This window comes from Bathycoccus prasinos, assembly GCF_002220235.1.
Source record: "Bathycoccus prasinos genomic : Chromosome_2".
NCBI classification, from domain to species: domain Eukaryota; kingdom Viridiplantae; phylum Chlorophyta; class Mamiellophyceae; order Mamiellales; family Bathycoccaceae; genus Bathycoccus; species Bathycoccus prasinos.
This window is the reverse complement of record NC_024007.1, coordinates 455937-481432: the sequence shown is the minus strand read 5'-3', so window position 1 is coordinate 481432 and position 25496 is coordinate 455937. Positions and strand designations below refer to the sequence as shown.

The following is a 25496-nucleotide window of genomic DNA, read 5'->3' as shown; positions in this document are numbered from 1 at the left end:
TTTCCTTCATTCAATTAAGTCTCGCCATTTCAATCGCACGCCTTTTCCCTTTCTTAAAGCATGACATCATCACTGTTGTTTCATCATCGCGCGCTTCCCATCACTGTGTCGGCGAGACATCGTTCTGCGTCTTGTACTTCTTCTTCTCGCGTAAAAACGAACGCGCTGTCCCTTCATGTCGTCAACTTCGACGTCGTACATTCGTCGTCCAATTTTCGCCGCCAACGACCGTTGCGAAGACAAAAGCGGTTCCCGAAGCGAGGGTTCCCAATCAACGCGGGCGGGTACGAGGGGCAAACGGAAGAAGAAAACAACGCGCTGGAGAATCTACGAAGGCAGAGAAATCAGAGAGATGTTCGCAGAGAAGGTTTGAAGCCGTTCGTGGCACCGACGAGGAATGCATTAACCACCACCACGAACGACAGGTTTTCCTCGTACTGGGAGGACGAAGAGGACGACGACGAGAGGAACGACAACAACAAGAATCCTCCAAATCCGAGAGGAGTGCCGCCGAGATGGCAGAACGTGCTGAAGAAGTACGTGTTAAACCCGTACGGAGTGTTCGCTCTCGTCGCTTTGCTTTCAGTTTTGAATCCTCAATACATCGATAAAGGCCGATCGAACTTAGCGATGCAACTGTACAACCGAGACACGCCGGGCGATATCGTCGCGTACAAGACCAAGGACGGGAACTTGTTCAAAGTTTCGAAAGATGAGGGAATAATCACGTATAACGGGAAAGATGGGATGGTGGTGGATAGTAAAGGAGGCGTGTGGATTGCGGTTGCAAGGAAGGATCAGCCGGAAATTGTCAAGGAGAAGTATTACGTCGGGCAGATTGAAGACGTGCCGGTGTTGCCGAAGAACCCGACGAAAGGCGAACAGAAGTTGTTCGATAAGTACATGCAAGAGACGTTCGCGAAGACTTTGCAGGACGTGCCGAAAGATTTGAAGAAGGTGTACAATACGAAAGATCCAGAGTTTATTTTACCGTTAACGGAGAAGGAGATCGCGGAGGATGGGTATTATTTTGGAGACGAGGAGGATTGGATGGCGCGAAGAGACTGATTAAGTAATAGAGTTTTTTAATACGAGTACCTGTTGTTACAAAAACAATGTAAAAAGTTACCAGCGACTGCCTTTTGCACCACCACTGCCACCACCGTCACCGCGCCCACCTCCTCTGGAATACACTTCCTTCCCGTGCGCGTTTCTCGAAAAATTCGAGTACGATTCGCTCTTCGGGTTGTTGCCGTTGTTTCTGTCGTGGTGATGGTAGCTGGAGGCTTTTTTGTTTTGGTACTTGTCCACCTTCGCTTTGCGGTGCTCCACGTACGGGACGTTGGGGAAGGTTGGCGGAATTTCCTTCTCTTTGTGGACTTCGGTCCACCCGTCGTCGTCCTCCGCGACTACTTTTTTGTCTATACTTTTTCTTCTATTGTCTTCTAATTCGAGCTTTTCGATGGCTTTGGAGACGTCTTCATCCAATCGACGCGTCAACGCCAACAAACGGTGGTCTTTACCCAACGCTTGGTCCATCAATGGCGTCACTAAAACACCTTTCTTCTCGAAACCGCGAACAAACTCTTCCATTTTCTCGTCTCTGGAGATGACAAAAGCGATCGAAACTTGTCGGTCGTTGATTTTCTTGGAAACCCACTCGTAACACTCGTCGTTACAGCAGTACATTTTAGCGACGTAGGAAAGCAACAAGACGTCCACGGGACCGCCACACTTTTCTTCCAACAGCGCGTCGCCATCTTTGACCAAATCAAACGCGGAAAACTTCATCGGTTGTAACTGGTTGCAGATTTTTTCCCAGCTTTCGGCGATGTCCAAGCTGATCAACTCCACGTCGCCGTGTTTCTTCGCGTCGTAGCTCGTTCGAAAAGCGTACTCGACGAACCACTTAAACGCCAAGAGTTCAAATCCAGGTCCCCCGCCTAAAGAGGCCACGCGTAAAAAAACATTCTCCACGTCCTCTTCCTCTTCCTTGGCCGCCTCAACCGCGGCGTCCGCGTCGTACTCGTTCGTCTCCCTCGGTTTCTGTCTTCTCTCGTCCATCTGTTGTATCTTTCGATCCACAAACTCAAACAAGCGCTTCTTCTTCGCCTTCTCGAACGTCGACCACGCCTCGGTCAACCTCTGAATAGATTTATACCGACAGTACTCAAAAATCAACCCCAAATCGGCGTATTCCTCTTGCGACCACGTGACGTCTTCGTTCTTGATGGCGGGTTTCCTCGCGTAAATCTCGCGGCCTTTCTCCAGCGTCTCGTCGATGTTCTTCCCGGAATCCGTGATTTCTTGGCGAATAGATTTCAAAACCGGCGTGACGGATGTCATCAGTTTCGTCAGTAACGCGTCTGTTTTTGTTTGTTGCAGGAGTGTTGTCGAGAGAAAGAAAATGTCAGTACAAACAAAGCGTCATCATATTTTGTCTTTTTAGGACCAACCACACCACACCACGTGAGGGAAGAGAACCAATTTTTTTCTTCTTAAAATGAAAGAAAGCGCAGAAGAAGAAAACAAAGAAGCGCCCGCCGGACGAGCATTCCTCGTCTCTCCTCCGACCAATCGAACGCAGAGACGACGACGCCTCTGGTTCTGGGTACTACGTTCAGTCGAGAGAAAGAGAGAAGAAGACGAAGAGAAAAGATTAGAGATCGAGAAAATTTTGAACGCTCAACTTCAAACAAAGAACAACAACGCACATCCTTTCTCCGAACACGTAAACGGCCACCGTTTATTCCTATCCTGGTAATACTGAAACTTGTGACTCTCGTGTTCGACGACGACGCCGCCGAAGCACGCGTCGATGCGCGAGGACGTTTCCGCTTGGATGTATTGCTTTGTTGCTGACATTTTCTTTTGTTCTTTTCTGACGTTTTTCGCGATGAGAGAAGAAAAGAAAAAAGAGGAAAGAAAGAGGCGCAGCTCATAGGGTTTAGAACTTAATTGTTTAAAACTTTTTTTTTTGTCGCGTCACTTTTTCTCAAAAAAAACTCTCGATTGGCGGCACAGAAAAAGAATGAGTCATCATCAGCCGCTGGTGAAATACGAACCGTTCGGGGCGGAGGTACCCTTATCGGAACCGTCTTGGTGTGCGTGCTTTACTTTTCTTTCTCGTTGTTATTCTTTTTCGTCTCGTTATTGTATCGGTAGTATTCTCTGTTACTTCTTTCTGCGCGATGTGTGTTTATGCTCTCGATTGGAGATTTTTACCGAATTGATTCCGTTACGCAAACACATCATTACGCGTTTACATTACGCATCGGTCGGTGGTTCGGAACAGCCGTTCTTTCTCTCTCTCTCTCTCTCTCCTTTTGTACGCAACAAAACAGCTCTGTTTGATTCGTACGATTCGCGCTGACACCACGTCCTCCTCTCTTCTTTGCCATCATAAACAACCTGAAAACAATCACCCAAACAAAACAGACCAAAATTTGCACTCGCCGTTCTACAACCAATCGCACGTTGAATGGCGCGCGAAAATACGCTCGTTTTTCGAGAACGAGGTGGAACCAATCGTGGATGATTGGGACAAACAAGCGGCATTGAACAACCACGCGAAATGTAAGGAGTACATTCAGTTGATGTACCGGAAATCCGCCGAGTATGGGATTTTAGCAGGGGTGGTTGGCGCGCCGTGGCCGTCGAAATATACGGACGCGCCAGCGCCGGCGAATTACGATTACTTTCACGAGTTGATTAACGTGGACGAAGGGACGAGGTGTGGGGGTGGCATCGCGTGGGCGCTCATGGGTGGGTTAGGGATTGGTTTACCGCCTTTGATTAACTTTGGGATGCCGATGGACCAAGGTAAGTGCGATCGAGTCATTCGAGAGTGTTTAAACGGGACGAAGATTATTTGTTTGTGCATCACCGAGCCGGGGGCTGGGTCGGACGTCTCGAATTTGGCCTGCACCGCGAAAGACTCGGGCGACGGGCACTTTATCGTCGACGGGAATAAGAAGTGGATCACGAATGGGATCTACGCGGATTATTTTACCGTAGCGGTGAGAACCGGGGATAAGAACTCGGCGCATAAAGGTTTGTCGATGATTTTGGTGGAGAGAACTATGCCCGGCGTAACGACGACGAAGATGGATTGCACGGGCGTTTGGCCTTCGGGGACGACGTATATTGAATTCGATAACGTGAAAGTGCCGAAAACAAACATCATCGGTCAAGTCGGTGGTGGATTTAAACAAATCATGTATAACTTCAACCACGAGAGGTGGTTGTTAGCCGCCCAAGCGTGTCGAATGGCGAGGATTTGCGTGGAAGATTCGCTATCGTTTGCTCGATCGCGACGAACGTTTGGTAAGTTTTTAATCGAACACCAAGTCATTCAACACAAAATTGGCGAGATGGCCACGAAAGTTGAATCATTACACGCGTGGTTAGAGAACATTACGTTCCAAATGAACACGATGAAAAAATCGGAACAAAACGTAAAATTAGGCGGGCACATCGCCATGCTCAAACTCGCCTCGTCGCGAACGGCGGAGTTTTGCGCCTCGAGCGCGATGCAAGTCTTCGGCGGCGCTGGATATACGAGAGGTGGTAAAGGCGTCCGAGTCGAACGCATATACAGAGAAGTGAAAGCGTACGCGATTCCTGGTGGAAGCGAGGAAATCATGTTGAACTTGGCGTCTGGACAATTTAACTTTGTCACGCGAAGAGCGCCGGACGTTAAAGATCAATACATCAAAAAATTGACCATGGAATTGAAACAGTTGAAGTCGAGGTTATGATCGTCACGAAGAGAGAGAAAGAGGAAGGAGCCCCGAGGAGGATTTATACATAGAAGAACAAAGAGAGAAGAGCGATATTATACATGTTAAGAGAAGAGAGCACATATACCAACCCATATAAACAAACAAGGAACACTCTACTCCATCATGCTTCACTTTTTTTACAATGCGAGCCAGCGCGGGCGAGCTCGCGGCGAACCACCACCCGTTGACAAAACCGAAACCTTCTCGACGCCTCAAGAAAGCGCACAGTCGAACGGCCGCCGCACTTCGCGCGTCCTCCAACGACGAAGCGTCCACTTCATCATCTTCGTCAGTCAAAGATACGGATAAAGATGTGAAGGATTCCATTCAATCGAAGGCGAAGAGGATGTGGACGCGAGCGGATAGGTTTCACGCGCACTCTGTGAGTGGAGGATTGTATTCAATTTTAGGTTTTGACGTCATGTACGAGTGGTGCCGAAACGATTACGGCGCGATATTCGGAGGAGAGATGAGTAAAAGTGCATTAGTAGGTGAAGCAACAACACTCACAACGGGAGTAGGGGATTGGAGCGTCGCGGCTTCGATATCGGTTCTATTAGCCACGGCGTGCGCGTTAAGCGGCATACCGTTAGCACAAAACAAAGGTTGGAGAAAACAGGAGTTATCGCTTCGATCGATTGCGTTCCAGCTCGTCATGACGTGGCAGTTGTGTCGATTGAATTCAGGCGAGGCGTTGGCGCCGTTGGACGCGATTGCTTTGTACGGGTGCGCTTTGCCGTTCGTTTGGCACACTTTGACGTACATCTACGTCTTTTTCGTTACGAAGGATGATAAACGGTCCGTTTTGTTAGTTTGGCTTGGAGTTCTTTTGTTTAGTTTGCAGTTAGTACCGACGGCGTTGGCCATTCAACACGGAGATTTATTGAACTTGAGAGAAGGGTTGCCGCAGATGTGGGAACACTCTCTGTTCGGATTGATTTGGTTGTTGAACTGGTCCACGTTTGGGGCGAGTTTAAAAGCGCGGAATGTGGTTGATGACGTTGATTTTCGAAAATGGTTTTTAATCCGCCCATCCGCGCTGTGGATGTTGATGTATGTTTTAGATACGACGCGGTATCACCCTTTCTCGAGCGTGGGTGATTACGCGTTCACGCTAGCGGGCGCCTTAGTGGCATGACTCGTATTCAAATGCGTTCAGATTTACAACAACTCCTCTATATATTATATACTCGCTCTCTCATCTCATCTAATTTTATGTTTTTCCTCTCTCTCTTTCTTTTTCTAAAAATCTCTAATCGCCTTTGACTTCCGCGTCAAGCTGCGCCTCTCTTCTCCCCGCGAGCGTGTACACCGCCGCTAACCATACCAATGCAATGGTCGAGTGAAAGAAAACCATGACTGGTAACGCCGCGATAATGCTCCCGAACCAAAATAGCAGACCTTGTTGCATGAAACTACCACCAGTTTTGCCAAATTGCGAACCTAGCACGTCCACGGCGGCTTTACCTTTAGATTTCGCCTCATCGTCTAATGCAATATACACCATCTCTTCCGCTGGTTTGAACAGCGAAAACTTCGCCGCTCGTTCGACAATGTAAATTGCAGCACCGCCAACAACTAAAATTGGAAGCCAATAACTCGTTTGCGACAAAAGGCCAACTCGGGACGCGTAAATCGAGGTTCCGAAGAAGAACCAACCGAGAATAATGACGCACTTTGGCGTAATCGATAAGGTTCCTTTCCACCCGATGTTCCTAAACAGAAACGGTGCGGAGATCATAAATATTCCAGTTACGAATCCAGAGTACATTTGCACGTTGCCCATAAATTGCGCGTACGCGGTCGGGTCGGGGTGTAAAATTCTCAACTGCGTCTTCCAGGCGACTTGGAACAAAATCGTAGAGATGCCTTGTGAAATCGCCATCACGGCTAAGCAAGACAACTCTGGCGAGTTCGCAACGAACTTCAACGCATCAAACAAACCTCTTTTCGACTTCGACCGATTTCTTTTTGCCATTTGCGATTTCGTCGGCGGTGCGCTTTCCGTCATTCCTACCCGTTGCGAAAGTTCTCTCTGCACAAGCTCTGACTCGTCCATGGAATCTTCGTCTTTACTCTTTTGTATATCTTCGATGGGAAGAATTTCAATCCTAGCCACCTCTGTGTTCGAATCGTCTTCTTCGCTCGCTTCATCGATGTCCGCGTCGTCCAAATAGACGTCGTAAACTTTCTTTTTTTCTTCATTCTTCTCGGGCGTAATTTTATTATTCTTCTTCTCAACCTTCAACAACCGTCGCCTTTGCTTATCGCAAATGTACGCGTGAATCAACGTCGCGCACCCACCACACGTTAAAACTACCGTCATTAAAAAGCGGAGCTTAGCATCCCAAGAGATGAAATTTCCACTCCCGGTGACCCATTTCATCATAAACCCAGAACTCGCCTGAGCGACGTTCGCCCCGATACCGAGCAACGGATATATAATCGCCGCGTCGTGCAACGACGTCGTCTCGTTCGCTAAACCCCAAAACAGCAACGACAAAACGACGTCGCCCCATAACTCACTAAACACGTAAAACAATGAATACGTCCAATTCGTAAAGACCGCGATGCCGCCTCTCAAACCGCTCGGCAGCCATTTCAACAACTGCACGGATAAGTCCACCGGGTGCAAAACCGAGCGCATCGGGTACAACACAATCGTAAACAACACAAAAAAGCTTATGAATGTTCCAATCGCGGCATAAAACAGCTTCTCCCTACCCCACCTTTGGCTCAGTTTCGTAAACAAAGACACGAACAACAACGACATCGGCAACACCGCGTACACCGTCAAATACGGAATCTGCTCGGCGCCGCCAAACGCAGTCACGACCAGCGTATCTTTCAACGCGTCCAAGATTGAATTCGCAAACGCCATGCAATAAAACATCGCACTCATTGGTAATAATCTAGAAAGTAAAGGTTTCACGGCTGCAAAGCCACCCACGGCTAACCCGCTCGCGTTGGCGGTTTCGCCTCCTCGGTTCGAAGCCGTGGCTGACGAAGTGGTGGTAGTAGAGAGTCTTCTTTTGTTGATTTGGTACCGTCGTGCTCTGCTGGTCATCGAACGCTCTTTTCCCATCCTCGTCGTCGTCAAATCCTTCGTGGCATTACTCGCTAAAGTTGTTGTTTTCCTCCTCTCTTTCCCCGACGACGACGACGACGATGATGATGATGATGATGTGTTGGGAAAAAAGACGCCGCCAATATTCCTTTTTTTGCTCGTCACAAACGCGCAACAAAAATTCCTCCTCTTCTTCGTTAAAGACGACGATTCAGACGACGAGGAAATCGAGCTTCTTCTTCTCCTCCTCCTCCTCCTGATTGCGCGCTCGTTCTCATTTCCTGGGCTCAAAGTCGCCTTCGCCGAGGAGGAGATGCGCGAAGAAAAAACCATCGACGACATCCCTCTGAGGTTTCAAAAACACACTAAAAGAAGGGAAAAAAAAAATAACAATGCAACGCTCTCTCTTTTCCTAATAAAACTCGCCTTTGCGTGAAAAAAGAGTAGGTTTTACTGTATAAATACGGAAAAGCGACCTTCTTTCCTCCGCGCTCTTCCTTCTTTACGACGAAGAGGACCGAGAGGAAGAGAGGAAAAGGAAAAGTTGTGCGGAGATTTTGGTGTGATGATGATGAGATTCCTCTTTTTTTTTTACTTTTTTTTTTCAAACAATTGGTCTCTCAAACTCTTTCTTCCTCGTGATGAAAAAGGTGATGAATGCATACGAGAGAGATCTTGGCTTCGGAGACATTTTCAATCAGTGTGTGATGAGACGCAAAAGCGCCCAAAAAAAAAAGACCAATGTAAAGGTTTTTTGGAGAAAAAAACACATCACTAAAAAGAGATAAAATTTCCCACATTAAACCTTTTCTCTTTGTGTTCTCTCGCGTGAAGTAGTTTATTACGGCGACACGAAAAGAGACACACAGAGAGAGAGAGAGAGAGAGAGAGAGAGAGAGAGAGAAAAGAAATAAATGACTCTCGTCGGAGCCGCGACGAATACGAACAGCATCTTGAGGAGGAGGCACACGATGACGACGAAAAGAAGACATTTTTTTACCAATACGACGAGAACGATGATGAGGATGATGACGACGACGACGACGACGACGACGGCGAGACGACATTTAAGCCGCCGAAACAGTTTTAAGGGGTGGTGGTTTCCTTCTTGCGGGCGTTTTTCTTCGCCCGCGATTACGTCGTCGTGTACGAATACGTCGTCGTGTACGACGTCGTCGTCTGCTTTAAATTCGACGCCCGTCGTCCCGGCGGCGAAACCAATTCCTTCGGTTTCTTCGTTTTTCAGCGCGTCGTCGACTATTAGGGAGAATGAAAACAGGAAAACGGGTGGTGGTTTTTGTGGTGGTGGTGGTAAACGTTTCTTCTTTACCCAAACGTCGTTTACGTCGTTTACGTCGTCGGTCGTTACCCGCAGCAGCAGCAGCAGCAGCGCGGCGACGTCAGGTGATGTCGCCGACGCGATTGCAAAACAAGGCGATTTGATTAAAGCTTTGAAAGCGTCCGGGAAAACGAACCAGGACGAGGACGTGAAAGCAGCCGTGGCGGTGTTGAAGGAACTGAAAGCGAAAGCGGATCCGTCGGCCGGAGAAGCGAAAAAAAATAAAGAAGAGAATAGCAGCGATAAAAAGAAGAAGAACGACGGCGGCGGTAAAGGAGGGAAAGAGGCGGAAGCGCAAGTGACGCCGCGCTCGGAAGACTTCTCCAAGTGGTACCTGGACGTCATTCGAGAGTGCGAACTGGCCGATTACGGACCGGCGAGAGGGACTATGGTTATTCGCCCGTACGGGTTTGCCATGTGGGAGACGACGCAGACGATTTTGAACGAACAATTTGGAATGCGAGGGGTGGAGAATTGTTATTTTCCGCAGTTGATTCCGTATTCGTTCATTACGAAGGAGGCGTCGCACGTGGAAGGATTCGCTCCAGAATTGGCCGTAGTCACGCAAGGAGGTGGGAAAACGTTGGAGGAACCGTTAGTGGTGAGACCGACGTCGGAGACTATCGTGAACCACATGCTTTCGCAGTGGATTCAAAGTTATCGAGATTTGCCGATTAAATTGAACCAGTGGTGTAATGTGCACCGATGGGAGATGCGAACGAGGCCATTTATTCGAACGTTAGAGTTTTTGTGGCAAGAAGGACACACGGCGCACGCAACCGCGGAAGAAGCGAACGCGATGGCCATGGAAATGATTAAAGTGTATTCAGAATTCGCGGAGAAGACGCTCGCGATGCCTGTCATCGTTGGAAAGAAATCCAGCATTGAAAGTTTCGCGGGCGCGAAGGCGACGTTTACCATGGAGGCGATGATGGGTGATAAGAAAGCGTTACAAGCCGGAACTTCGCATGATTTAGGCGATAACTTTGCAAAAGCTTTCGAGACGACGTTTTTAGATACCGACGGGAAAGCAAAGAACGTGTATCAAAGCTCCTGGGGCGTGAGTACGCGAATGATGGGTGGCGTGATTATGACGCACGGCGACGATAAGGGATTGACGTTGCCGCCGAAATTAGCACCGGTGCAAGTCATCGTGACGCCGATTTGGCAAAAGAATAAAGATAAGGAATCGGTGATGGCGTCGTGCGATGCGATTACGAAGATATTGAAAGAAGCGGGCATTCGCGTGAAGATTGATGCAGACGATACGAAATCGCCCGGATGGAAGTTCAACTTTTGGGAGATGAAAGGCGTGCCGATTCGTATTGAAATCGGTCCCAGAGACGTCGAGAAGAACGCGTGCGTTGTGGCCAGAAGAGACGTGCCGGGTAAAGAAGGCAAAGAGTTTGGCGTTTCCGCGGAAAAAGCGTCGTTAGTGGAGAAAATCCACGTGATTTTGGATGAGATCCAAGACGCGATGTTGGAAAAAGCGAGAAAGTTTCGAGACGAAAACATCGTCGATTGCGCGACGATGGCGGATTTAGAAAAAACGATCGAGGACGGGAAGTGGGCGAGGTGCGCTTGGGAAGGTTCGGACGAGGAAGAGAAGGAGATCAAGGAGAAAACGGGGGCGACCATCCGATGCTTCCCTTTTGAACAACCGAGCTCGGTTGGAAACTGCATCCAAACTGGAAAGCCAGCGAAAGAGGTATGCATATTCGCCAAGAGTTATTAAGAGAATTATTAGCTTTTTGTAATTTTGACCATGATTGGCATGCATGTAGTTTGTCTATTTCCTAGTACCAACTGGTACGTAATTTTGGCGCTTATTGTGTTTTTTATTGCTTTTTATCGCTATTTGCTATTAATACATCCGGTGCACCTGAGCGAGTGTTTTCGCATCTTTCTCCAGTTGGTTTCGATGCGAATCAATCGCGATTCTCAAAGCACATGATATGTGCTTCTTTTTATTTGAGAACGCGTCGTCATCGAGCGCAATTTGAACCGCGTGGAAAGCATCCATGGGAAGCCAAACGGCGTTATGTTTAACGCGTTTCATCGCACTCGCGCGCGAATAAAGCTCCAACTCTTTCAGAGCCACCCGAGCGGCGCACGCCGGACGATTCGCCTTCAAATACAGCGAAATGAGCTTATCGCAATGCACGTTTTCAGTGAGAAATAAAGGTAACTCGAGATCTGGGTTCACGCTTAAGGCGCCTAAACACGCGGAATGAGCAATCATCCCATTCGTTTCCACGTTTTCAAACTTGTCCACGATTTTTCTCGACGCCACCCACGGGTTCTCATTGGCGAGGGTATTTGAGCTGTTCGATAACGAGCTCGAAACTTTCACACATTTAAAACCAATCGGTAACTTTGCCGAATGATGACTCTCGCTCGAATGCTGAATCGTTTCTGCCGCAAACGCACCGGCGCAACATGATATTTGACTCGCGACGTCGCGCAACTCGTGGTTTGAAAACCACAAAGAAACCAAATCCGAACAGTCATCGAAGAATCCGCGCTTTAACAAACTCTCGCACACAACTTTTACCGCGCTCTCATCGAATAAGGAAGCTATGTTGGTGAACTTCTGCTTTTCAATCGCGAGCTCTTCTAAATAGGCATCATTTTTTAAAAGAAGAAGACGCGCTTTTGTGAGCGCGACCATTCTCGCCATCGCCGCAAGAGGCGAACCAACGCCAATCTCGTCGTCTCCCGTTGGAGGATGGAGCTTTTTGTGTCGTTTCGGTTTTGGTGGAGGCGCGCGGTCGTTCGGTGGTTCTTGATTCTGACGTGCAACATCGTTGCCTTCGTCGTTGTCGTCATTATGAATGCGAAGTTTTTCAAATACGATCTCTTCTTGCGAGGACTCTGAGGATCCTTTTTCGACGTGCATTTCATCGTCCGTGCTTTCTTCTCCAAAATCGTCGTGCGTCGGTGCAAAGAACACTTCGCCGTCGGTACCGCACCTCTCGTCGCTTCTTGTCGCGGTCAACGCGGCTAAAGACTTTTCTAAACCGTGCAAATGACGTTGAACTGACTCGATGGCATCGTCTCGAAGTTGCGCGTTTTGCGGGTCTTTCGCGGCTTCGCAAACTTTTCGTCGAGCTTCGTCGCCGAAGCGGACGGCGTCTTGGGCAGCGACTAACGCGGCGTCCTTCAACTCCCAACGATCGACGAGCATGGAATATAAAATCTCCGACGGAGAAACGATTGTAGCAGTTCCTTGGTCTTTGTCGTCTTGAGACTGGTGATTCAACTTGTGCGTTCGAGATTTTCTTTCAAGCGTTTCTCTCGCCGCGTAAATCGCCTCTCCAAACGGCAACGATTTAATCACTCGACCAATATCCGCCGTCGCACCACAGTTCACGCCCATTGCGTCGCATGCCGATTCGACAAGTGCACGTACACCTGAAAAGTTCGAATGTCTCGCCGCCGCCGGGGAATTGTACATGAAAAGTGTAGAAACGAACGCAGAAACGAAATCGTTTTCGTCGCAAGCGCGTCGCAGAGACGCGTGCCAAAGTCTTTCTTTAGCGTCGATGAGCCTAGCTGCATCTTCCTGCGATTCAAATTCAGTGACGAGCTCGGCTTCAGAGATTGCCGCCATTGTGAATTTCAAAGAGGCGTGAGAAAGACGCGAGGAGAAGACGCGTTCAAACGCTAACGCGACCGTTTCGTGATGCTCAAGCGCATCGTACGTGCGCGGATCTTGCGCTCCTCTTCCTCGATCTTGCGCGTTCTTGGCATCGTCGTCATCGTCACCAAGTATCGAAGTGCGAATCGTTCTTGCCGTTTCCGCTAGGATTTTATTCTCGCTGTCGTCAACTTTCTCTAAACGCAAAGCCGCCTGGAAAAACAATCTCGAAGCTTCTTCGTCCGAGTGACTCGTTTGTGCAGCTCTTCTCGCCAACATTGCCAACGCACGCGCGAAGGCTAGCGCCGGTCGCTCGCCTTCGTAGCACAACAGACTTTCATCCTCTTCACTTTTCTTCTCGTAATCACCCGGAATGGCGCTGCCTAAAAATGCCAGCGCAATCTTCTCTGAAGCTTCGATTTCGCCTCGACGAAAAAGATCAACTACCACCATCGCCGGATCGCCTCTTTGTTTCGCGAATGCTTGGATAGCAATCGTATCTGGATCCAACGCACAGACGGAGGAAAGCGCGGAAGAAAGCGCAAAAACTAAGAGAACACGCGGTAACAAAGTAAATGCATCGTTCGAAACCTTTTTTGGCGTTGAACAGGCGCTGCCTTTTGAGGCTAATCGGAGCAACATGGCAAACCCGAACGCTTTGTGTGCTAGCATGCGCAGCTTCTTCGCCGACGTGAAGGAAGAGGATGAAGAAGACGCAATATCATGAACGCTCTGAGATAAAGCTGCTTCAATACTTTGTGCGCACGCCGCCAAATCTTTATCGTTTACAATCAGCGACTCCCACGCTTTTCGAACAGTCAAAATCGTTTGGCGTTGGAGCAAGCGTCTTTGGTCCCTGAACAACGCATCGTGCGCACTGCTCGAGGAGCTTCTACCAGTCATACTAAGGCCACCAGTACCAGTCGCTTCACACGTGGCAAGGTCGAGCCAATCGACAGCTTCGCGATTCTCGAGACCGCAGAAGTTACACCCGAGCAACTTTGCCATGCGTTCGACAGAATTCCCCGCCGCTCGAGAAAGTAACGAGGTCGCATTTTCAACCGCGTCGTTTTGGAACCGCATGTGCGCTCCAGACGATGAAGCGTTCTTTCCACTCGTCGCGAGTGCGCTGATACCACTTTTTCTCAAGAATAATAGTTCTTCTTTTTCCGCGCCCGTGGACGATTTCACAACGGAAAAAGCAAACCCGAGGTTCCCTAGTTTCCATTCAGCGACGTATCGTTTCACGAACTCTCCCCAATTCTGAACAAGATCATCGACTGTTTCCGAGGATGAAGCTAAAGTCGCGGCTATAGCATCAACAATCGACGTTCCATCGCTTTCAAAGTCCTTGCCAAGTGCTCGACGAAATCCTGCCGCGCTCACCCCTCTATCTAGACCAATCTCTGAAATCTCCGAGGCTAAAATCTTTGCAAACGTGTGCATCTCCCTTTTATCGACTCCAACATCATTCAAATCTCCGAAAAACGATATTCTCAAAGCGCTTAAAGCAGCTTCGGAACCTACACCGTTGATGGCCCACGATTCAAACTTGGCTAAATCAGATTCTAAAGTTTCAACGACCCTCAACGAATCCGCTACGGACCATTTCGAAACGCAGTTACTCGAAAAGAAGACGAAGATCTCCCCACTCTCGGAGTCGAAATACACGTCTCGAACGCTATCAGCACTATCAGTGATAGTAAACGTAGCCATGCGTCGGATTTCGTTCGTGCTCACAAACGTATACGTGGTAACGTGTTCCCTACCTAAATCTTCGTTTCCAAAGACCACTAAATTGCCGCCAGCTGTCGCCCGCGCTCCCGTAACGAACCAGTTTTGGGGAGCCGAACTCGTTGTGTCATTTTCGCGACATGAAGAAGTGATCAACGCATCACTTTTCAAAGCTCCTTTTGGTAACATCATTCGAAACAATACGCGTCTGTTTGCTTGCGAGTTTGAGCCAAACGCCCCCTTCGTATTCGCTGTCGAAGAAGTAACGCACGTCACCGCCCCATCCCCGGTGACTATCACTGTCACCATCGACCCATCTAACTCGATCAGTCTGGGCGATACGTGCACTACTGGCGGCACGGTTCCTTTTGCACCGAGGCTAATCCCAAACTTTCCCAACAACGAACTCCCAATAGCCGCAGCCGAGGAAGACGATATCGATTGGCTCCCAACCGCAATCTCCGAAAGCGCTTCGCCGGATAAAACGTCCACGAAAACGACTTTTCGCCCGTCCGTACCACCAACACACACGATCGGCGACCGTTCGCCCGCACCGCTCACCAATCCTGCGCACGTCACCGAGTCTCCCAACCCCGCCGTTTCCAATTTCACCGCTTTCTTCGCCACCGCGCCTCCTTTCAATCGCAACGACGATTTATCCGCAGACTCCTCCACGGTAGCCACGTACATTTCCAAAACTTTCCCGTTAGTCTGCACCGTTCGACTACACGCGATCACGCGAAACAACGACGCGCCGTCGTCGTTCACAGATGTCGGCGCCAAAACGACGCTTTTCGCGCACAGCTCGTTTTTGGTGTCAGTTGGAAACGTGATTTCAATCGTCTTCACCGCTCTGCTCGCAGCATTCTCTCTTCGTTCCCCATCGCGCTCTTCCCGCCACAAGACGATTTCGACCGCATTCTTTCCGCTCGTCGTTCGCCAGGACAGTAAACTCCCATCTCGCAATCGAACGATATCGCCGGAGCCGGAGGAAAAGTCATTCTGTTGTTTCTTTTCAATTCGCGTTCGATCTTCTTCTTCTTCTTCTTCGTTGTTTTTAAAATGAGCAGTAATGTTTCGAGTGCTCGCATCTTCCGCGCGTCCTCTTTCGTTCGCGAAAAGAGCCTCGTCGTCGTTTAAAACGAACAGCGGCGTTTCTTGCGCCGCGAATAACATCCCCCTTTTTTCCTTTGCGCCTGCCTTAATCTGAAGAAATTTGAAACAGAAAACAAACGTTCGTTAAAAAAGAGAAACAAGTGACTTGTGAGAATCGATGAGAAATCAACAAAACGCGAGGAGTAAAGCGCGCGACGAGAGGAGAGAGTATGTTTTCATACTACGCGCGAATGAATGAATGATGATGATAAATCGTGATAAAAGTCAAAGTTTGCAAATTAAAACATGTTGCTATCTCGTCTATGTAATAATATTGTGTCTCTTAAAAATGTAATAACGTCTCTTTCGCGAGAGGAAATTTTCTTTCCTTTTCGCTTTCGGCTACGGCGCATATATAATACTCTAATTCATCCAAGTACACATACTTATTCCTTGCCAGCCTTCTTTGCCTTGGACGGGTCTTCCCCGATGTAGACGTCCAAGTCCCAGTCGGAATCGGTGGTCAAATCTTGGCCGGCGGCTAACTTGATCGCGCGAGACTTGGCCTTGGCCTTGATATCTTTTCTAGACAACTTCTTCTTCGGGCCCTTGACCTTGACGGTGTTACCCATCGCGTCGATGGTGTCCTCTTGCGGTCCATCCCAGTCCGTCTTTTCAGCCTTACCCTTTTTACCTTGGCCCCACCTGTTACCGGTGATGATGACTTCACCGGTACCCGGAACGTCCCAAGTTTCCTCCTTCAACGCGTCCGCGAATTCGCAGTTGTGCGTGATGAGCAAAACGCCGCCGCCGAATTCCTTGACCGCGCACGCCAAGGCGCCTAACGCATCTCTGTCCAAATAGTTGGTCGGTTCGTCCATGACGACGATGTGCGGTTGCTGCCACATGGCGGCACCGAGAACCAACTTAACCTTTTGGCCGCCAGACAAACCCTTGATTCTGTTGTGCGTACCAAATTCAGCTTCGAGACCAAAGTCAATCAAGTGCTTTTCGACGTTGGCGGTGGTTAGCGGGCGCGCGTACAAGCCAGCGCGCGCGGCTTCTCTTTCGTCGACGCGTTGGATCAACTTGGTGAAACCACACTTTTCGAGCTTCTCCTTTTCCATCCACGTCGTTTGGTCCATGGACAAGTTCTCCCACTTGACTTCGTACTCGTACTTGTTCTTCTTTTGGCGACGAGAGATGATCTTTTCGACAACCAACTTCATGACCGTGCCATCTTCTTTGGTGACGTTGATCTTTTCCTTCATCAATTTTTCTTCTTCCGGCGTGTATTGCATGGTGACCTTGGTCAAGTTTTCCTTATCTTCGCCGGTTTGAAATCGCCATCTGATGTACTCGTTCGGCGTCTTCTCCAAGTGCTGTTCGACGTGGTGGAACGCGTGCTGCGCGACGTACGCGTAACGCATGTTCGGGTGTCTCCAAACCGTACCTTGGTCCGGTTCAGCTTCACCAGTAAGCAACTTGATGAACGTGGACTTACCGGCACCGTTCGGGCCTAAGCACGCGACTCTGGAAGACAAAGAAAGTTGGATCGAGGCGCCTTGGATGATTTGCCTCTCCGTGTTCGGGTACTTGAACCAACAGTTGGTCGCCTTGACGATGGCTTTATCCTTGTTCTTTACGCCTTCTAAGAAACCAGGCGCCGGGAAGATGAACTTCAGTTCGTCGTTGGACAACTCGGTGTACTTCTTCGCGGCTGGGCACTGACGGATGAATTCAGTCAAGTTACCCTTGTACGTAACAAGCTTTCTCGTTTCGTAGTGGATGATGTGCGTGCACACTCTGTCCAAGAAACCGGCATCGTGCGAGACAATCATGGAAGAAATAGTCGTTTGAGAGATCAAATACTCCTCCAACCACGCGACGTTCTTAACGTCCAAGTGGTTAGTTGGTTCGTCCAAAAGCAAAATGTCCGCCTTCATCAAAATCGCCCTCGCCAAGGCGAGTTTCATCTTCCATCCACCAGACAACGCGGTGACGGCACCTTCTTGCATCGTTTCCGTAAATTGGAAAGTCGTCAAAACCTTCTTGACTTCATCTCTGCTGGTTCCGTGCTCCTTGATGACATCATTGGCAGAGATGAAGTCGACGACGTTCATGTCCCCGACGTCGCCTTGGATGTCGTGTTCAACGTACACCGTTCTCAACTCTTCCGGTGGCGGGAAACCGTCCACTTGACCGTTGTTGATGGCCTTCATGAGCGTCGACTTACCGCAACCGTTCGGGCCGCACAAACCGTATCTTTTACCCTTCTTCATGTGCAAAGTGGCGTTGTTGAGCAAAATGAGCGCACCGTACGCCAAGGAAAAGTCGCACTTGCACAAGTCTTCGCCTTCTTCGTCTTCAACTACGAAGACTTTCTTCGTGGACAAGTACAACTCTTCGGCCTTGGAAACCAAAGTTGCCGTCAAGGCATCCGCGTCGGCGTAAAACACTTTCATGTACGGCGTCGCGCAAGACTTGGTCCACTGGTCCTTGTCAAAGTTCTTTTGCAAGAGCGCGTTGACGGACAAGGCGCAAATGTGATTAAAGATCGGCGCAACCGCCGGATCTTCGACAAACTTCGCAACGTCCGCGTCCGAGGCACCAGTTGCGGTGACCATGAGCGCTTGTAACTCTTTCGAAACCATGGATTCATCGTAGTGAGTAGAGGCATCTTCGGCTTCCGCGGCGGCGGATTCCGCGGTTTCGCCGGCGGCGTTCAACAACGTCTTGTACGCTCTCGTACAAACCGTTCTGCATTCCGGATCGGCAACTTCGTCCATCGCTCTCTTCAACAACGGCAATAACTTCGGGACAAACGGTTTGGCATCCATCGGATCTTCGACCAACTTACACATGTTGTCGATGATAACCGCGGATTTACGCTTAATCGCAGTCATTTGCGAGTGCGATAAACCTCTCATCAAAAGCGGACCGAGAATGGACAAGGTCGGCGACTCGACTTGTTGAACAAACGTCGTCGCGGCGAGCTTGTGCACGCACTCCGGCACTTCGTCAATCTTGACGATGCACTCAATCAACGTCGGTACGAACGGCTCAATGTCCAAGTTACCAATCGTCGACGCCGCCTTGGCCATCGTATCCGAAGACTTCTCCTTGACTTCATCTCTCATGTCAACCATGACTTGCGCAATTTCTGGAACCAATTCCGGCAACGCCGCGGCGACCGACTTCGGTGCAGCTCCGACGAAAAAGTCAATGACTCTCAACGCAGCCATCTTGGATTGCCAAAACGGACTGGCAAAACCGGCGAAAATAGCTTTTTGGCACGCTCTGATGGCAAACGGCGACAACTTGGACAAGATGGCATCCACCGCCGGGTCCGCCGCTTCTCTCACGTCTTTGGACTTGTTATCCCCGGCCAAGATAATAGCCACTTCTAACAACTCAATCATGAACGGTTCCTCTTGAGCGCCCGATTTCGTGGCCAACTCCCCGATTTTCTTCGCCGCGTTCGCTCTCGTTTCCGGCTCTTTCTTGTTCGTGGCGTCTTTTTGCAAAGACGCCACGACTTCCGCGGTCACCACGGAGGACGGTTTCGGTACGGTGCACTTCGCGGGAGCCATTGTGTATTAAATAGTTCTGTTGTTATGCGTGAAGAAGAATAAGCGAAGAAGTCGTCGGTTAGTAGTGAACACAAAGAAAAGAAATCAAATTGGAAAGAAAAAGATAAAACGTGTCTGGCCGAGAAAGTTCCAAAAAAGCGTTCACACGGAAAAAATGTTCCATCATCTGGTCCGGAAACCGAACGAAAAGAGCACCGAAACATCCACGCATTACGAGTTAAGATTTAAATCTACTCGCAACGAAAACATCTCGACGACATTTTCGCTCCTTTCGCTCCAAAAATCGCTCGCAACGGGGTAAAAAGCGCGCGGATGTTCCGTGGGGGTGTGGCGGCATAAAATGCTTCCTCTTTCTTCAGCCGCCTAAAATTTTTCCCTTTTCCAATCGCGCGCGAAGAACCAACGATGAGAGACGCGAATCGAAACTTGCGAGAACGACGTTCGAGAATCGTTCACGAATATGTTCTGCGTGCGAAAAGAGAGTCAGTCACTTTTGCGCGCAGTTTGCGTACCTTTTGAAAAGATAGATGTGTGGTACGTGCGATGTGTGCGTTTGTGTGAAGAACTTTTCTAAAGTTTGATGAGCTTCGTTTCTGGCCGTCGGTTTCCATCTCGCTTACGAAATCAAGGGGCTTACGAAATCAAAGGGGAGAGCAAAAAAAAGAACAATTCTGCTGCGAAAAAAGAGAAGAGCAAAGTTCTCTTTTTGCAGAGAGAGAAACCTCGCTCCCACTCCCACACACAAAAGTTGTCCCTCTTTAATATACCAAAAACGGACAAAACACATTTATATGGCGAGCAAGAAGAGAGCGATCGAACGCGCGTTTCGCGCGATCATCAGTAGGAGTAGGAGTAATAGTAGTAGCAGCACGACGTCGTCTTTGAGATCATCTTCTGCGTCTCCATCATCGCTCTTTACTATCACGAGGCGGAATGTGTCCTCGACATCATCATCGACATCGTCGACGACAGCAACGGCTTCTGAATCATCGTCTTCCCCATTGGTGAAGAATTTCGACGTCTACCGGTGGTCTCCGGAAGCTCCGAAAGACTCGAAAGACTCCAAACCGCACTATCAATCGTACTCGGTCGATTTGAACGACTGTGGGCCGATGATGCTCGACGTTCTCTTGAAAATTAAAGACGAACAAGACCACTCGTTGAGTTTCCGCAGATCGTGCCGAGAAGGCATCTGTGGATCGTGCGCGATGAACATCAACGGCGTGAACACGTTAGCGTGCTTATCTAAAGTGGAGAAATCAACCGCCGCGGAGACGACGAAAGTCGCGCCGTTACCGCACATGTTTGTGGTCCGAGATTTAGTCGTAGACATGAGCAACTTTTACGCGCAGTATAAATCGATCAAGCCGTGGTTGATTCGAGACGACGAGGAGGAAACCAAAGCGAGCGGCCGAGAAAATTTACAATCGAAAGAAGATCGCGAAAAATTGGACGGTTTGTACGAGTGCATTTTATGCGCGTGTTGTTCGACGTCCTGCCCATCCTACTGGTGGAATTCGGACAAATATTTAGGCCCGGCGGTGTTGTTGCAAGCGTATCGATGGATCATCGATTCGCGCGACTGGAAAAAGAAGGACCGGTTGATTCAAGTCAACGACGCGTTCAAGTTGTACAGATGTCACACGATTATGAATTGCACCAAGGTGTGCCCGAAAGGCTTGAATCCGGCCAAGGCGATCGCGAAGATTAAGACGATGGTGAAGTAGTTGTAGGTTGCCGCCGCTCTAAGAAGAAAGAGTATAGCGATGGTATTCGTTCGTTTTTATCATCAGAGATTGAAGAAAGCCGTTCTTGCAGAGTTAACGAGAGAGCGAGAGAGAAGAAGAGAGAAAGAATAGAAGAGAGAGAGTTATTTTTGTACATTTCAAAACACAGTCAAATCATACACACTATTACTTACTAAGGGAAAATCCTAAAAATACACACAACACGGGAAAAATATGTTCAAGAAGCTGTGCAGTTCGATCGCGACGCCGCCGCCGACGACGACGACGACAAGGAGCAGCAGCGGTGGCGGCGGCGCCGTCTCTTCTCAAAAGCTTACGCGCGAGAGTACTCAGAAACCTCCTCTTCTAAAAGCAGCACCAGCAGCAGCGATAAAGGCAGAAAAAGCTCCTGCAGAAGTTTTTGACCCGAACCCGAACAACGTTTCCATACACCCGAAAACACCCATCCGAAACTTCGAGCTGGGCCCAATCATAGGCACCGGGTCGTTCGGGATCGTTCCGATTGCCAAACACCGAGACTCGGGCTTAGTCGTGGCGATTAAAATCTTATCTAAAGCGCACGTCGCCAAGACGAAACAGATCGCGCACATCGTTCAGGAGAAAAAAATACTCGAGAGGTGTTCCAAGAGCGAGTTTATCGTGCGATTGTTTTCGTACGCGCAAACGAGGGAGGAAATCCATTTAGTGATGGAGTTTGTTCCAGGAGGAGAATTGTTTAATCAGTTGAGAATCTATCGACGATTGAAAAATGACATCGCGCGATTTTACGTCGTTGAAATCGCGCTCGCGTTCGAGTACTTGCACGAGATGTGCGCGAAGCCGTGTCGGGTGGCGTATAGAGATTTGAAACCAGAGAATGTTTTGTTAGACGGATACGGGTACGTGAAGTTGGCGGATTTCGGATTTGCGAAGCAATTGGGGCCGAAAAGTATCGGTAAGAGGAAAGATGGCGGCGGCGGCGGCGGTAGTGGTGGTTGCGGTGGTGCTATGGAAGAGTTGCGCCAGAAGGTTGGATTTATTGAAAACGAAAAGGCGTACACGTTGTGCGGGACGCCGGACTATTTAGCGCCGGAAGTTATTTTGAACGGAGGTCACGACGAGTCCGTAGATTGGTGGGCGCTTGGAGTTTTGCTCTATGAACTCGTGAGAGGTATACCGCCGTTTCAAAGCGAAGAACCGTGGGCGACGTATCAGAAAATTTTGAAGAGAGAGTTTACGTTTGGGCCGAAAGAACCGAAGAAAGCGAAGAAGACGAAGCATAAGAGCGGTAAAAAAGAGACATCGACGACGACAACGAGTGGGAGTAAGAAGAAAAAAGTCAAAACAGACGAAGACAATGGAAACCAAAACGACAAAGAAGGAGAGGATGAAGAAGAAGAAGAAGAAGAAGAAGAAGAAGAAGAAGAAACTGAAAACGCGTTCGGATTTACGAAAGAAAGCCGAGACTTGATACGTAAACTCTTAACCGTCGAAAGCGCGAATCGTCTCGGCTCGACGTATGGCTCGATTGAAATCAAAAACCATCCTTGGTTTCGCTCGGTCGACTGGAAGCTGGCGAGTGAACGCAAATGGAGGAAACCTCCGATTGTTCCACAGTGTCCTCGATCGGAGAAGGAGTTATACGCCATGTTGCAGAAAATCGCCGAGGAGGAAGGTTTCGACGAAGAGAGCAGCGCGAGAAACGATACAAACTTTGTCGAACTTTCTCAAGAGGACGAGGCGGCGTTCCAAGCGCTTGAAGACGACTACGAGGGCGCGAACGATAAAAATGAAAACGAAATCGATAATATTATCACCGTCGAAACGTAACGTGTCGACGATGTGCACTTCTATAATAATTATTTATGTATGCGAGAGCGCGCTAAACCGCAAACAATACATCTCTCTCTCTGAACTTTTTTAAAGTCTAAACGCTACGAAAGCTACCTACTTTTTAGAATATAAATACTATCTGCATCACGTGCTCTTCTTTCTCTTCTTTCTTCTCCACGCGAAATCGTCGTTTTCGTCCGAATCATCGTCGTCGCTACTCTCGTCCTTCTCTTCGCCTTTCCGCCAGTTCACTTTCTTCGCGCCGTCTTCTTTATTCTTCTTCTTCTTCATCATCAAAATCTCCATCGCCTTCTCCCGCAAGGCGTCCACCTTATCAAACCCAGCCACGGTATCCGCTATGACCTCGTCCGCCAACTCTTTCGCATGCATGGCCGCCTCTTCCTCTTCTCGTTTCATTCGCTCCTCCTCTTCTTTTTGTTTCAAGTATTCTTGCCCGCTCGTCTCGTCCGCAACAGTTTTTTGTGTGTTGTCAATACTCCTCGTCGTCGTCGTCGCCACGCCTCCCTTCTTCTCCTCCTCCTCTTTCCTCTTCTCGCGTTCCTCGTCCTTCGCATCACGCGCCGTCGCGTGCTCGTCGAAAAAACCCGCCGGCAAAGAAGAAGAAGATAGTACTACTTTCTTCTCCTCGCCTTCTTCCCTCCCATGGCGCATCATCTTCTCGTTCGAAATCGCATTCATTTTCGTCGTCCCCGAAGCGCCTCCTCTTCCCTCTGGCGCTTCATCCTCTCCGTGAATCGTTCTTTGCGTCTGTATCTTCTTCGTCTCGTTCACTCGCTCCACTTTCGCTCGAAACGCCGCTTGGAATTTGTTGACGTTATTATTATTGGTTGTTGACATTTTCCCAAAGAGAGGAGAGAAAAATCTGCCGTCTTTTTTGGCTTCTGTTTTCGAATTTTGAGCAAAAAAAAATGTCGAGCAAAAAATTTGAAAACCCAAGAGAGAAAAAAGAACCGAAGTCGAGAGTCTCTCTCTCTTCATAAAAATCACAAATCTTTTATATTCTCGGAAAAAGAAGAAGTTAAGAAGACCATGGGTTACGCGTCCACGATCAACGAGTGCTACGAAAAGCTCGAAAAGATCGGGCAAGGGACGTACGGGAAGGTGTACAAAGCCCGCGAACGCGCGACTGGGAGATTGGTCGCGCTGAAGAAGACACGATTGGAGGTACGTTTTTTTTTACGGGTGGTTTCCCTCTTCCCCTTTTGGTGTTTGGGAGATTTTGATGCGAGCGGAGAGGTGGATCTCTCTTTGTTTTGATCAGAGAGAGAGGTTGCCGCGCGAAAGCGAAAGCAAAGGGTCTCCCGGTTGTCTCGTTCGAGAAAAGAAAGAGACGATTAGGTTTCCTTTCTCTTCTCTCGTTGTTCTCTCGCGCTCTCGCGCTTCTGTTTTTGAAACGGAATCAGAATCTTTCATCGCGATGAGAGGGGAACGGCGTCTCCAATTTTTGAAAATCTTCGCGCGTTCTTTTCATACTTCTGTTTTTAGTACATCACACTCACGCGTATACTTTCTCTACTAAATCAACAGATGGAAGAAGAAGGCGTACCATCCACGGCGTTGAGAGAAGTATCTTTACTCCAAATGCTCTCCGAATCCGCGTTCATCGTTCGCCTTTTAAAAGTCGAACACGTGGAAGAAGACGGCAAAGCGATGCTGTATTTAGTCTTTGAATATTTGAACCAAGATTTGAAGCACTTCATGGATGAAACCGGACGAGGACCGGCGAACCCGCTTCCGAAATCGACGGTGCAAAACTTCATGTACCAACTCTTGTTAGGCACCGCGCATTTACACAAGCACGGGGTGATGCACAGAGATTTGAAACCGCAGAACTTGTTGGTGGATAAAGCGCAGAACGTGTTGAAGATTGCGGATCTCGGTTTAGGGAGAGCGTTTTCGGTTCCGGTGAAGAGTTACACGCACGAGATTGTGACGTTGTGGTATCGCGCGCCGGAAGTTTTGTTGGGGGGGTCGCACTATTCTACTCCCGTAGATATTTGGTCCGTCGGGTGCATTTTCGCGGAAATGGCCAGGAAGCAACCGTTGTTTCCGGGTGATTCCGAGTTGCAACAGTTGTTGCACATTTTTAAGTTGTTGGGAACGCCGAACGAAACGGTGTGGCCGGGGGTGACCAAATTGAGAGATTGGCACGAGTTTCCGCAATGGAAAGCGCAAGATTTGGCAAAAATTGTCCCGCAGCTGGATAAAAACGGGATCGATTTGTTGCAACAGATGTTGGAGTTTGATCCGGCGAAGAGAATTCACGCGACGGAAGCGTTGGAACATCCGTACTTTGCGGATTTGGAAAAGACGCAGTTTGCAAAAATCGAGGAGCAGTTTGAGAAGGAGAACCGAGTGAGCGTGAACGCGCAGTAATAATACCATAGTAGAGAAAGAGAAGGAGGAAGAAGAGAGAAAGAGAGAGAGAGAGAGAGAGAGACGTGTTGCTTTACATTATATATATATAAACGGAAAGAAAGAGAGAGAGAAGGAAAGGAAGCGCTCTTCTTCGCCTCGCCCGGACGTGGGATGCGAATACAGCGCTGCTCGAAAGAGCCGCCCGCCGCCGAGGATACGCATCACGCGCGCCGTAAAAGCGAGGTGAAGGAGGAAGGACAAAGAAAAGAAACCAAACCAATTATAAACTTATTATATAAACAGAA

At 48.9% G+C, this 25496-nt stretch overlaps 13 protein-coding genes across 13 annotated transcripts; 7 read left to right on the top strand and 6 right to left on the bottom strand.

The window, feature by feature from the left end:
* Positions 1-60: 60 nt before the first annotated feature.
* Positions 61-1068, top strand: Bathy02g02560 (predicted protein; the record flags this gene model as incomplete). Its single annotated transcript, XM_007514515.1, has 1 exon — positions 61-1068. The coding sequence occupies one exon, from the start codon at positions 61-63 to the stop codon at positions 1066-1068; it is 1008 nt and encodes a 335-aa protein (XP_007514577.1).
* A 57-nt stretch (positions 1069-1125) lies between these two features.
* Bathy02g02550 (predicted protein) lies at positions 1126-2865 on the bottom strand (the record flags this gene model as incomplete). The annotated part of the gene is made up of 2 exons (XM_007514494.1): positions 1126-2366; positions 2715-2865. 2 exons carry the CDS (start codon positions 2863-2865, stop codon positions 1126-1128), a joined length of 1392 nt encoding a protein of 463 aa, XP_007514556.1.
* Positions 2866-3031: 166 nt separating this feature from the next.
* On the top strand, positions 3032-4760 carry Bathy02g02540 (acyl-CoA dehydrogenase; the record flags this gene model as incomplete). Its single annotated transcript, XM_007514674.1, has 2 exons — positions 3032-3277; positions 3345-4760. 2 exons carry the CDS (start codon positions 3032-3034, stop codon positions 4758-4760), a joined length of 1662 nt encoding a protein of 553 aa, XP_007514736.1.
* Positions 4761-4926: 166 nt separating this feature from the next.
* Bathy02g02530 (predicted protein) lies at positions 4927-5922 on the top strand (the record flags this gene model as incomplete). Its single annotated transcript, XM_007514813.1, has 1 exon — positions 4927-5922. One exon carries the CDS (start codon positions 4927-4929, stop codon positions 5920-5922), a length of 996 nt encoding a protein of 331 aa, XP_007514875.1.
* A 114-nt stretch (positions 5923-6036) lies between these two features.
* On the bottom strand, positions 6037-8193 carry Bathy02g02520 (ADP/ATP translocase; the record flags this gene model as incomplete). The annotated part of the gene is made up of 1 exon (XM_007514535.1): positions 6037-8193. The coding sequence occupies one exon, from the start codon at positions 8191-8193 to the stop codon at positions 6037-6039; it is 2157 nt and encodes a 718-aa protein (XP_007514597.1).
* Positions 8194-8822: 629 nt separating this feature from the next.
* On the top strand, positions 8823-10925 carry Bathy02g02510 (prolyl-tRNA synthetase; the record flags this gene model as incomplete). Its single annotated transcript, XM_007514636.1, has 1 exon — positions 8823-10925. One exon carries the CDS (start codon positions 8823-8825, stop codon positions 10923-10925), a length of 2103 nt encoding a protein of 700 aa, XP_007514698.1.
* Positions 10926-11054: 129 nt separating this feature from the next.
* On the bottom strand, positions 11055-15740 carry Bathy02g02500 (unknown protein; the record flags this gene model as incomplete). Its single annotated transcript, XM_007514939.1, has 1 exon — positions 11055-15740. One exon carries the CDS (start codon positions 15738-15740, stop codon positions 11055-11057), a length of 4686 nt encoding a protein of 1561 aa, XP_007515001.1.
* A 365-nt stretch (positions 15741-16105) lies between these two features.
* Bathy02g02490 (elongation factor 3) lies at positions 16106-19252 on the bottom strand (the record flags this gene model as incomplete). The annotated part of the gene is made up of 1 exon (XM_007514688.1): positions 16106-19252. One exon carries the CDS (start codon positions 19250-19252, stop codon positions 16106-16108), a length of 3147 nt encoding a protein of 1048 aa, XP_007514750.1.
* Positions 19253-19615: 363 nt separating this feature from the next.
* Bathy02g02480 (unknown protein) lies at positions 19616-19863 on the bottom strand (the record flags this gene model as incomplete). Its single annotated transcript, XM_007514521.1, has 2 exons — positions 19616-19717; positions 19765-19863. The coding sequence occupies 2 exons, from the start codon at positions 19861-19863 to the stop codon at positions 19616-19618; spliced, it is 201 nt and encodes a 66-aa protein (XP_007514583.1).
* A 180-nt stretch (positions 19864-20043) lies between these two features.
* Positions 20044-20979, top strand: Bathy02g02470 (succinate dehydrogenase iron-sulfur subunit; the record flags this gene model as incomplete). Its single annotated transcript, XM_007514632.1, has 1 exon — positions 20044-20979. The coding sequence occupies one exon, from the start codon at positions 20044-20046 to the stop codon at positions 20977-20979; it is 936 nt and encodes a 311-aa protein (XP_007514694.1).
* A 234-nt stretch (positions 20980-21213) lies between these two features.
* Positions 21214-22809, top strand: Bathy02g02460 (hypothetical protein; the record flags this gene model as incomplete). The annotated part of the gene is made up of 1 exon (XM_007514570.1): positions 21214-22809. The coding sequence occupies one exon, from the start codon at positions 21214-21216 to the stop codon at positions 22807-22809; it is 1596 nt and encodes a 531-aa protein (XP_007514632.1).
* Positions 22810-22956: 147 nt separating this feature from the next.
* Positions 22957-23670, bottom strand: Bathy02g02450 (unknown protein; the record flags this gene model as incomplete). The annotated part of the gene is made up of 1 exon (XM_007514967.1): positions 22957-23670. One exon carries the CDS (start codon positions 23668-23670, stop codon positions 22957-22959), a length of 714 nt encoding a protein of 237 aa, XP_007515029.1.
* A 192-nt stretch (positions 23671-23862) lies between these two features.
* On the top strand, positions 23863-25209 carry Bathy02g02440 (predicted protein; the record flags this gene model as incomplete). Its single annotated transcript, XM_007514954.1, has 2 exons — positions 23863-24069; positions 24319-25209. The coding sequence occupies 2 exons, from the start codon at positions 23863-23865 to the stop codon at positions 25207-25209; spliced, it is 1098 nt and encodes a 365-aa protein (XP_007515016.1).
* Positions 25210-25496: the final 287 nt, after the last annotated feature.